Source organism: Lepeophtheirus salmonis, chromosome 14 (genome assembly GCF_016086655.4).
Source record: "Lepeophtheirus salmonis chromosome 14, UVic_Lsal_1.4, whole genome shotgun sequence".
NCBI lineage: Eukaryota > Metazoa > Arthropoda > Copepoda > Siphonostomatoida > Caligidae > Lepeophtheirus > Lepeophtheirus salmonis.
In genome coordinates, this window is record NC_052144.2 from 34511460 (window position 1) to 34524474 (window position 13015).

At 28.9% G+C, this 13015-nt stretch overlaps 1 protein-coding gene across 2 annotated transcripts in view; it reads left to right on the forward strand.

Annotated features, from left to right (window-relative positions):
- The window catches only part of Mfe2 (peroxisomal Multifunctional enzyme type 2), a 94906-nt gene that overhangs the window by 5016 nt on the left and 76875 nt on the right, over positions 1-13015 (forward strand). For both annotated transcript variants that reach the window (XM_040725582.2, XM_040725581.2), the window contains exon 2: positions 10080-10151. In XM_040725582.2, coding sequence (XP_040581516.1) covers positions 10080-10151 — 72 coding nt within the window. The remainder of the gene's footprint in view (positions 1-10079; positions 10152-13015) is intronic.

The window sequence follows — 13015 nt, forward strand, 5'->3', positions numbered from 1 at the left end:
AAAGTGAAAAAATGGGATACAAGATTTTTAATTTCTGGCCTATTTTCTGCGAAAATACAGTATTTGTATTACAAGTTTTGCTTTTGAACTTTTCTTTTATAAATATATAATATAGCTAGAAGGACTTTATATACCTTCTATGAGAATAATTTAAAGTTTAAGACTCGAGCTTAAATAATATATAATTATATCATCAGAAAGACACAAAATATTAAATTCAAGGTAAATTTGAAATTATATATATTTATAACACTAATTTTTTTGAAAAATGAACTGGATACAAATTTGAAAAAATTCAATTTATTCATCAATACACATACATTGATATGTAATTCCTAATAGTTGATTTATTTCTTTTGAAATTTTTTTTAAAAAAACCAAAAAAACAGAAAGGAAGAATCTCTACGACATTCATTATAATAAGGTACTTATTTTTGAAGTTGCATCACTAGTACTGGGGGTGTCTGCAGGGGAGGCAGGAGGGCCGTAGCCCCCCCCCCCTTTTTTTTATTCTTACTAGAAAATTAATATTTGAAATTTGATTAATTTTTTAAAAAAAATTTCCGAATAATTTAATTGTCTGTGCATAGCTATGGATTTTTGAAATGTTTATCCAAAAAATTTAAATATTAAATATACTTATACAAAATTTGTATTAAGATTTAATTTAAAGAATTTCATTTTTTGTGAACAGCTGTAGATTTTTGTAATTTTTTTCACTTGAGAATAGCTATGGATTTTTAAGATTTTATTCTCATTTTTTTTTATGAATAACTTTTTATTTTTGAATTTTTTTTCCAAAAAAATTAATTTTCCAATTTTTTCAAATGAATTCCATAAAAACAACCCCCCAAAAAAATTGTATCAATTTTGACCTATAAAAAACATTTAGTATTTTTTCAAAAAATAATTGAACTATTTTAATTAATCCTGTTATAATAAATAGTAATTTTAATTTATTAGACCCGTCAATACAAAAGAAAGATAAATGGACTTTTCTCAATATTTGATGAATTACTGTCAATTTCTATAAGCAAATTATTATTTTTTTACCATTTTGGTGTGCCACAAATTGTACTTAATGTAGTCAAAATCAATCATATCCACAAAAAAGTGATAAATAGACAATTGTTTTTGGAAGGCAATATCCAGGGCCATCAAATAAAGGTTTTACACTATCACTAAAATCATTGAGATCTTAACTCATCCCTCAAATTTAAATACAGAGCCAATAATTGACTCAAATATATATATGAAATATTGGGGCTCATGTATGCTTATATGAAGTAAAATAATATACTAAATTTTTCTTGACTTTTCTTGAATATTTTTTTGTGTTGACGCACCACAAGTGTAGATGGGGAATTTGTTGGAAATATTGTAGTATGGAGGATAATTCCCTATGGTTGATTGATCAATACTTTCAGTGGGATCATTATTCGATGCTTACATGCGAGTGAGACTGAGATACCAATGTGCCTTTATTAAGGCTTTTCAATACCTTATTTAATATTTCATAAAATTCCCCCAATACTGAGCATATTTTCCATGACTTCAATAAATAAAAACGTTAACTTGATATAACTATCTCTCGTTCAAGCTAACCTTGTGTTATTTTGATTGCACTTTTAGAAAATGCATTCATGGAACTTTAGAAAAAGTTGGTTCTCGAGAAACTTTGAGGTTGGATTTAAGTGTAAAGTGGATTTTTTTTTTTTAAATGAGGAGAAATATCATTTTTGAAAACTGTCTGTGGAAGTGTTATTTAACTAATCATGTAAAAGTTCCTAAATACAGAGATTTCCACATAATAATAATGATGTCGTTGAGAATAAATATTATCAAGAGTAGCTATATATCGCCCTCGTTGACTGTTACTGTTAGAGTACAATTGTTATTCTCTATAACGTCAAAACCTTTGTTTTTTGAGTAGCAGTCGGTGCAATACATCAAATTGAAAATTCTAGCCAGCCTGATTACAAATATGGACTAACCTAGTATTCCTATTAAGCTTGATATGTTCTAATTTAAAAAAAACTGAAATCTTTAATACTTATTTCTTAAATATCATTAGTTTCTTAATTGAAGGAGAAATAACTATGAATTTATGTATTAATTGATAATTTAATTTTAATATATGATTTGATAATAATTTTTGATGGTTAAGAAGAGTTTCCACTGATTGTGTGATGTCAATTATTTCTGCATGATTATTTAATGATGCTGATGATTGATGAAGTGACATGTCATCTCGAGTGATAGCCTATCCTGTACCTGTGTTACCTTTCTTATCTTTGGATCCGTCTGTAAATATAATTGTATCAGGGTGTTCAACTTGATGGTTGTTAAACCAGATACGATTGCCGGTGATATAATCAATTACTTTATTCAATTCAACTTGATCAAGAAATATATAGCAAAGAAACGAGGCCCACGATCCCTTGGAAGATCACTGATTCCAACACAGGTTCACCGGAGAAGATACCTTGTTCTCCATCTATACTTCGTTACTTGGGATTATATGTAGAGGTTGAGGGAAGTAATCCCCAACATTATTAGGTATGAGTCATGCCCAAGAGTGTTTGTCTCTGAATGGTGGTAAATTTCCTTATTCTATCTTTCTTTGCAATAAAGGTGTCCCCCCATACAAGACCCCCATAGGTTATGATGGGTCTAATCTTGGCTTCGTAGAGCCAGAGAACATTATCTGAGATTAACCCTAACATTTGCCCTATGACTACCTTTACCACGTTTCATATACAGGAACACTTCGCAGCTTTTTCTTCCAGGTATTTGGTCCTAGTGAGTCCTTGATCAAACACCAGTTATACGTTGAACAATACTTTTTATATATATTTATAAATAAAGCCTTTAGTACTTTGTTTGCAAATTTGAACAATTTTTTTGAATTATATATTATATATTTTTTGATTTTTCTGTTGAATAATTATAATTTTTGAATACATAATTAAATTTTCAAATGAATATAATTTTTTCTAGATTTAAGATATACGAAATTGTGCAATGATTGAATGTGGGTAACAAAGACTTTAAATTCTTATATAGTTATAGTTAAACAAATTTTACTGTTTTTTTAAAGGATTCTATAGATATTGATGTTATAAAGGTTTTCATGACAGAAAAAACATTTTTACATATCGTATCATTTTTTCATTTAGAACATTTCTAAGAGGAAATATGGCATAAACTTCTATTACCGATATTCTAAAACCCATACCCGTTTAATATTCATTAGTCAAAGTTTTGAAATATTTTATTCAAATTGAAGGTATAATTGTATAATATCCGTTGACAAATCCCGAGCTTTCATGGTTGGCATATATCTAAACCAATTGAGATAATAGTTAATAACCAAATTAAAGATTTTTTTAATGATAAATAGAATGGAAAATTTGTTGAGCGCAAACCTCAGCCTATTTTCCTTTTTCCTAAATGAAATATAATTTCTTCTACTTTTTTTAAGTTAAAAATATGACATGTTGAACGATTTGAACTTAATCAAATTTAATAGTTATTGCATTCATTTTTTAATATATATTATAGATGTATTGTGTTCCATAAAGAGATAAATTCAAATCCGTATCTCACATTGTTCAAAAATAATGGTTTATTATGCATTTTTCGTAATAATAACTTATGTTTAATTTAAATATCTAAAAGTTGTATTATTCATATTTCTAATTTCAAGAGTTTCTTTGATAAATAAAACTCTATAATTAGATTGTATATTTTCCATAAGAATGCATATATGTACGTACGTACATAAGGATTTAAAGTCATTAAGAACATGATTATTGGAGAAAATAAATTATCCAAACAAGAATATGAAATAATGGGAAATTGATAAACTTTTCAACTTGTTTATTTTCATTCTTTTCGTAATAAACATATTAAAATCTTTTCATTAGTACAAATTTAATTTTTACTCTAATTAAATTATAATTTTTTATTCATAACAAAATATTTCTTGAAATAAATTATTTTTTGTTATGTTACATTTCTGATGTATTGAAAACAAAATTTTGGTGTTGGAGAAATTTGAAATTGTGAAAAGAAAAACATTCAAAGAATCACAAGTTATACTTTTTGCTCTTTAAAATCATAAAAAAATTATGATTATTATATTCAATTGAAAACCCGTTCCTAGTAAAATTGTTAGCACAAGCTTGAATTTCCTTATTGTGTGTGGTGGAATAAAATGTATTTAACATATATTATTCCCCAAGATAAAATATTGACACTCAAATATCAAATTTTTGTTTGTTACACTATGTATTTCTCGACTGTACTCAAATGTATTTCACTGCTTTTATTTGGAAAATTAGTGCAAATCAGTTTTTGCAGTTTTTTTCACGAATTTCGATTGGGCAATTTTTTGACAAAAAATAAAAGATGGACTTCTCATTTAGACAAATTATTTTAAACACATATATTGAAATGTCATTTGAAGTTTATAACTCATCTTTTTAAATTCATAATTATACATTTCATGTAATATAAAGGTGATATATTATAATGAATTATAGAATATCTTAACACTCGCCCGCACTAAAGTTTAAACATGAAGAAAATTGCATTAACCATTCTCAATGTGATTTTCCGCACCCTCCTTAGCTAGATAAATACTGTGTATCCCTTTGCTAGTTACATTGAAAAATGGATCCCCAATTTTGGGATCAAACCCATCTACTATCTCTTTTAAAATTGATTTCTGCTGAATTTTGTTTCGATTAGAGCTTACTATTAGGAATGATGTACAATGACAGGATCGTAAATTTTTGACTCTGTAATGAAGCATTGAAGATATTGGAGGGATAGTTGAATATTTTTTAGATTGTTAAATTATACCGGGTGCGGGAAATAAATCTTTACACTTCGTTTTTGCTATAAATCAAGGTTTTTGTAAATGTGATAAAATTGTTACAGTCAAATACTACAAAATTAATGAAATAACCCAAATCAAACTAGACCTTCTTAAGTGTTTTAGAAGCTGAGAAAATGCCACCTGAAAATGAAAAAATCCAAGGGAGATTGCATTGATATTATGAATCTAGACCAACTACCCGTACATGAACGTGGTTTTCCAGCAGGATGCTGCGCCTGCACGCACTTCCAAAACAAAGCAGAAATTGTTTGAGGACAACTTGCCTTTTTGGCCAGTAAAAATGTGGCCCACTCACCAGATGCCAACCCATTAGACTTCACTTTTTGGGTGCATGTTGAGTGCAAGGCCTGCACTGTCCGTCACCCAAATATCAACAGCCTAAAGGACACCATCAACCAGCACTAGGATGCCATGTCTGAGGACTACATCCGCAATGGGTACCATCATTGTAACCAAGGGGGCTCATCGATGATAAGGGTAGCCAAGACATTAGTTGTTTTTATTTTAATGACCTACCCTATTAGAACTGTTTCCTGAAATACATCTTGATAAATTTCTAAATTGAAATTGTAAAGATTTTTTCACTGCACACGGTAGTTTCAAAATAAACAATAGTTTCGTTAACAATTGATTATCATTTGTATCAAAGTGATTTAATTTCTAAGATATTCAAATTTATAAACTTCAACTAAAGACGTCAATCGAATTTTCTATTTGGCTACTAGGAATTGCTTTGTCGAAGTAAAACAGTTTATTTGTTCTAAGAAACAATACATTAAGAAGCTTTACTCCATTCTACCGGAGTTAATATTGCCAAAAAGTGCATATTTTATGCACTAAAAGGATAATAACGAAGAAATTAAACATCCTCAATATAAATATTTAAACCAAAAATATAATGTGTATATGATATAATCAATAAAACTAAGGAACTCTTTGTACTAAAATTGAATATATTATAATTGTGTACTATAAAAATGAACGAGAAAATATGTATAGAAAAAAGATTTTTGAAAAACTTTTAAATTGAACTTGAAACTAATGGTATATATAGTCTATATAAACAATTGATAAATATTTTGTTCTCGAAATCCTATAGAAGGAGATATCATTAGGACTATCAAAATATTATATAGGAGTTTAATTTTATATTTTTGTTTGTTATAATTACTGGATGGTCTTAATTACTAGTCAAACTGTAATCAATGTTGGAAGATAGCACAACAAAAGATATGTAAGACTTAAGTAATATAACAAGTAATTCTCTGGCTTGAAACATTTCATTATGATTTTTGAACTATGAGTAGAGGCCAGTAGCTAAATCCAACTTTTCTTAGATTTTGACTCCAAATATTTATGATTCCAAGACAAGGGCCATAAAAAACAGTATTCCAAAATCCAGACACGAGTACTACAACTTTGCTAGAGGCTAAGAGTCTTTCAATCTTAAATAAGGACCCATTAGAGACTAAAACTCCATAATTTGATTATATTTTCTTAATAAGGTCAAGGTGATTATGACTTGCCCATAGTTTCTTTTAACGGATTAGGTGAGAGCCTCTCCTGAAACTTATTTTCCAAAATTTTAAGTACTCAATAACTTCATTAGTTATATCGTTAGCAATGAGACGTGATTTCTTGTATTGATCTATCTTGTTTCTATTAATTAAAACTTAAAAGGCTCCACTCTGCGAATGTCTGAGGATTCCATTTTTTTTTGTACGTTTTGAAGTAATAAATATAAATTTCCGTCATGGAAAGCATTATAAATCACCTTGAACAAAATCCTCCTCATGTTCTAGAGTAAAAAACATGGAGCAAAGGCTCTAAAGTCTCTTCAAACCCCATGATTATTGGTTTGAGATAGTATCTACACAAATGGTTACGTTGTAGGTAATTATCCAGCACGGTGTTACCTCGCTAACACAAAAATACTCCATGTTTTTTGTTGTCAGCAGTCGATTTCCTCTTTTCCCTTGATGCATCATGGCTATTTCATAAATACACCAAGTAATAAGATATTCTATACATATGCTCCGTTTCCAAAAGAACAAGAATACAATATCTTGTTGATCCCTCGTCGTTTATATAACATATATATTGGCCATTTATTATTTCTATTAAGAAATTTTGTCTATTTCTTCATGGAAATAATATAATAACTAATCATAGCTACTCTTTTAATCAAATATTACTAAGAAATATTATAATACAGTATCGAATAAAATACAATGTTGATTTAAATAACATGTAATTTATTTTAAAAATGGTGAAGAAATAATATAATAGTCTGCGAGTATATAAGAAATATATAAGCAGTCGGTATGATTGATTTATTTGGCTAACTACCAGGTAATTTCGGGCTTTTTTTGTTTCTTTTTGGCTGAAAGGTTGCATGATACAATAAAGATAACGACGTGCCAGATGTGAAGACCCAAGAGTCAAATTTAATGGATTCTTCTTGGTTACTTTATAAAACTCTTTTAATGATGGACGATTTTTTAATTACAACAAATCGTTATATATACCCTTTTTGTATTTATACCTAGATTTGATCTACTTATTATCCTTTTTTGACATACCACATAATTACTTATCAAATTACGAATCCCATTTTTTTATGCAAAATGGTGTTCCTTCCTACATTCTTTGTTTATTTCATTCCTTGGGACGTAATATAAAATGTGTGGCTGTGGTGACCTGTTTATATACTCAGTAACGCCCTCAATATAGATGAAGAATCAGCAATCTAGACTAGACACCTTCCTTGGAAAGGGAAAAACAGGATCGAAACAATAAAGCGATCCATTCACTATGAGTAGAAAATTTTAATATTTCCAAATACGATCACTTAAAAATGCTTATTTATTAAATATATATATTTTTAAATTGAATATTTATATATATATATGTATGAGCTTTGATATTTCTCAAAACTATGTATTATGAATAAGTTATAAGGGTCTGAATAAGTGTGTCGTTCTCATCATTTTTCAGCCTAAAAATGGAAACATGTCGAGTTCAGAACAAGATACAGAATCATTTAAAACACTTTCACATAAGTGTTATTATTCTTAAGTTTAATTTGGGGATTATTTTAAATGTAAAAAAATTACTCTGAAAGATTAAAGTCCCGATATATTACAATCCTTGGTACTACAAAATTCAGATGACTGAGAGAAAAACTAAAATCCAATTTTGGATTTTGCGTTCAAAAATAAATTCCTTTTTTGGCTTGAATTCATTTGTACAAAATGAGTGTTCCCCGTTGTAATCAATCATATGTTACTATGTATATATAAGTGTTAAGATGAACCGTTTAATAATAAAGAACATTAAAATACACTTTTTGAGTTAAAAAAAAAATCCCAAAATGTCTACATTTTTGGTTCAATAATTTTTCGGATATTCTCCTAAAAAAATGGCTAAGATTGTCTATCAAGCTGCCTCTTAAAAAATAATATTATCGTTTCACTAATTTTATATACCGGCAGGACATATTTTATAGAGCTTTGAGTATCACTCAAATGGACAATAAAATATTTGCGTTTTTTGTATATAAATATTAGACCTGTAAGCATGAAACTTAACACATATATTCATATAGATGCAATTAATCATAATATAAAAGGATTTTTAATGCATAAATATTTATTTATAATATGAGAATAATTTTAGTAATGCGATTATGTACATATGTTTGAAATATTGAACATTTCAGTTACAGAAGTATCATAAATGAATAATCTTATGCATCAACTGTTAATCTAAAATATAAATTCCAATTGATCATGGTTAATAGAAATACAAGGTTATGCCATAACGTGTTTACGACTGATAGTTGACTTCCATCACCATTTTCAATATTGACGTCATAGTGGTTACGTGCATTGTCAAAACCTGTCTTTCTTAACCAGCAGTCAGTACGATGCATCAAATTGGAAATTCTATTAATATTGACGTCAAAGACTTATGATTGGTTTCTTTTTTTGTCAAAATCTGACTGTCTTGCCCAGCAGTCGGTACAATACACCAAATTAAAAATTATAGCAAGAATATTTCTAATGACCTTGCAATTAATGAGTACTTATGCGAAGTACAATCAAGTTCAATCAATCGCAGTTGATCCACCATCTTTATCAGCTGCAAATAACTAGAGCTGGCTGTCAATTCTACCTACTTAAATAACAGGAGCGTCTGCAGAATTATATTTTTTACGAGGGGAGGGCTTGTTTTTCGGATTTTTTATGAAAAAAATTCACAAAGATTAAATTTTTTTTTAAGTAGTTTGATAAAACAAAATAAAATATATTACAGAAGTTAAAAAAAAAAATAAATTGAAAAATTTAATGTAGTATATTTTTAAGTAGTTTGATACTTCATAACTTATTACAGGAGCGTTTGCAGGATTTTTCTTTCTTTTGTTGAAAAAAAATCCCCAAAATTAAAATTTGTTGAAAAAAGTTTCAAAAATTAATAATTTTCAAAAAAAACTTGAAAATTAAAACTTTTGTTTCCCAGAAAAAACAATCAAAAAAAAATCCGATAGATACTTTTTGAAAAATTTTAGAAATAACAGGGTGCGCTGGAGGGTCTGTTCCCCCTCAAATTACATTTTTGCTTTTTAATAACAAAGAATTTACTTGAGCAAGGCATACAATTTTTCCTTTCATTTTTTTTTTTTTTTTAGAGCTTATCTAAAACTCCCAACTCTTTAAAAACGCCCAAAAATATTATTTCAATAAACTAATACTTTTCAACATTTTATCAATGATATACAAGTTACGTACAATGATTACTTGACTTTTAATTATTTTTGAGTATCTTGAAGACGCCCCTGGGATTGCTTTTGGAAGTTGGTGTCCCCCCTATGTGATAATTATTATTATTATTCAGGGAGTTGTTTTATTTGTCGTAATACGGTTCCACTCTCTGTCCCCTTATTTACAAACTAATATAAGTGAAAAACGCACATGCACTAACATCCAAAAAAAAATCATTATTATATATTAAAAATAATAACTAATGTGTCAAAGTTTGTTATTACTTTTTTGAGTGTTAATAGATGCAAAAAAAAATATTGTACAAAAAAATATTTTATAAGCATTTTAATAATAAGATAATTAATTTTGTAACTCATGTTTTTATGATATTTTTTCTTCACATTTTGCAGATTTCATCACGAAGATATACGAAGAGATTAAAAATTGTGGAGCTAAATGCATCGATATATTGGAAAATATTGGTAAATAATATTTATTTAATTCTTATATATTTAGAAAATGATGAATATCATTTGGAGGGATTGTTAATACCAAATGCATTGTATATATATTTTTCCTAAAACTAGTTTCTGATATGTCCCCAAACCAATATCTGAATTAGTTTAGACTGAATTGTAAAATTTAATAAATTTTTTTTCCAAACTAGCCGAAGAAAAAGAGAAAATCTTATTGGATTTGTAGATTTTAATGTAAAAAGCAAATTGATAATTTTTAACCTGAAGAAGTTGAAATATGAATAAAAAAACTTGTAAAAATTGTGCTTGAAATCCTACAAAATTAAGTACAATGCTTATTGAAAAAATAAAGACAAAAACAACAAAATTTTACCAAAATAATACAGAATAGCATAAAACACCCTCTAAAGGAAAACATCCAGTAATCTACTTTTATATTGACGAATAATTAACTGAAGATTCTTTTTATTTCGTACGGACATCTGTGAGAAGTATTTTATTAAATTGGATGCATGATTCCACATAGCCCCATCGAAGTTTATATCTTAAAAGAAAATGTAGCGTGTAATGCAGCGGCTATAAGTATTGATATTATATCATTAAGACCAACCACCCAGCATACAGTATGCTATTAATGACTTATTATTACTAAGAGAAGCGTTTATTTCCTTTTTTTTTTCTTGAGAAAATTCAGTCCTTCGAGAGGAAACACCGAACAGAATATATCCTTTAATTGCCTCTTCTTTATAGTTCTCGATAAATATATGATGAATATGTATATCATGCTCCACTAACTCCTTGGTGCCTAAAATTGGTCAACATAATTTCTCTTTCCAAAGAGGCTAAGGAAATACTCGTTCTCAACCCTGATAATTCCTGGAAAAAGAAAATTGTACACTCTTTAAAGATAAATGATGGAAGGAAATTTATGACTCAATTCTTGGTAACAGCATAGCTGTTAAAGTTTTCAAGTCCTTACAAAGACTGTCTACGAATTTTTAATAATAGTGTCTGTGCTTTTGTTGACTGCCCAGTTCTTTCCATCATTGAGCAGTTTATTGTGCTTCAGCCTTTATCAAGTACCATTATATTAACTTTAAGCAGCTATGAGAGGACAAGGAAGGAAATAAACAAAAATCTCATTCAATATCTTGTAAGGACATAGGTAGTAAATACTCCAATATTGATCATCTATAACTCCCCAACAAATACTTTGTGTTATTTTTTGTCCCTCATGAGCAAACACGCACGTGACTACCTTATGCTTATAATATATAACGATAGCAGGATTGAAAAATAAATATTTCTTCTAAGATTGTCAACGAAACAAAAATTTTCACTCGTTTGAGTTCATGTTTGTTTCAACTTTAGATATGGATAAAAGAACTTATAGTAAAATTAATTTACCCAGAACTAATTGTGTGATGCTTATTTGTTTATTTCATATAATTATTACATAAAAAAACCTCTGTAGATGACACATTTATAAACATAAGTAAAATAGTTACTATGTTTATCTTTAATTTACAGACAAGCACAATAAGGCATTGTTGTAGGTTGCGTGAGCTTTAAATTTAAAGAGCTTAGAGGTAAACATTCAAGACTTTTACTCAATTTTATCTTTGAAAGTTAAAACAACTCAAACTATGGAATTACCAGTGAATAACAATGGTGAATTATTCTAGTGTACCTGGATGTAAAGGCGTAGGAGGCTTCAGGTTCCCCAATGAACCCACTTTACATGTGAAATGGAGGGTTGCAATAAATTGTATCAAAAACAAGGCCAATAATCTTTGGGCTCCTTATTTTCATTCAATAGTACGTCACGAACATTTTTGAAGAAAGAAGATAAGGATCTTCCAGGAGGATAGGATACTGACGTTCCTAGGCTTCGTAAATGCTTTTAAAAAAAAGTAGTACCATCGATTTTTTCCTAAAGAAGATCAACAGAGCCATCATACCGTGAAGAGAGGTATAAAAATTGTTAAAAACCAAAAGAAGTCAACACCACTCAAGATGATCTTAAAGTGACATACTTTTGAGGACAATGTCATTGAAGTTGAGATTGATGTTCGTGATTCAAAGGAAGAGCATATGGAAGAGGATGCGATTGGTCAAAAATGTACTGTTCAGACACAGACACATAATCATGCCTCATCCAGTCTCTTCCTTTCCATTAAGACCCTAACCAATGATTCAGAGCTATTTTGAATCTCAACATTTGCATCAATGACTAATTTTATTCAAAATTTATTGCTTTCTTCATCTCAGCTGTTACGAAACCTGTGAAAAAGATCGTAGAGTTGGATGGGCTTAAGGTTTTGTTGAAGCTCAAGTCTTCTATTGTTCTGTTATTCACTTAAACTGGCTTCAGTAACTGTCCTGAATATAGCAATGTCAGGGAAAATAGGGATGGGATCCACAGTAGCCACAGGATAACGAACTGAAATTACAGTTTCTATCGAAAGATTGCAGTAAATGTATAAGCTCATGTTTCCAGCCTGAAGTATGAGTATTTCGACGCTTTAATTAAGAACAAAGGTCCTTAAGCGTCCAGTTATTGTAGTCTCTCATTATTTTTCTTCGGTTTATAAGGAAAAATTAGTAGAAACAAGGTCAACAAGACTATCAAACCGGAGTAAAGATTCACAAGTTGGACATTTATGTATTAATGTTTTTGCTTACCTCTAACCATACCATCTGGAGAGGAAATCTTGCAACTTGGATAACATCGTCATTAGTTTAATTGATATATTTCGAACTCCTACAAAAACAACATAAGAAAATGTTATTGAATCCACTATCATGGGGAAACGTGTTTATCTTTTCTGGCATTAGAATGGTACACAAATAAATCTAATTAAAAAAAT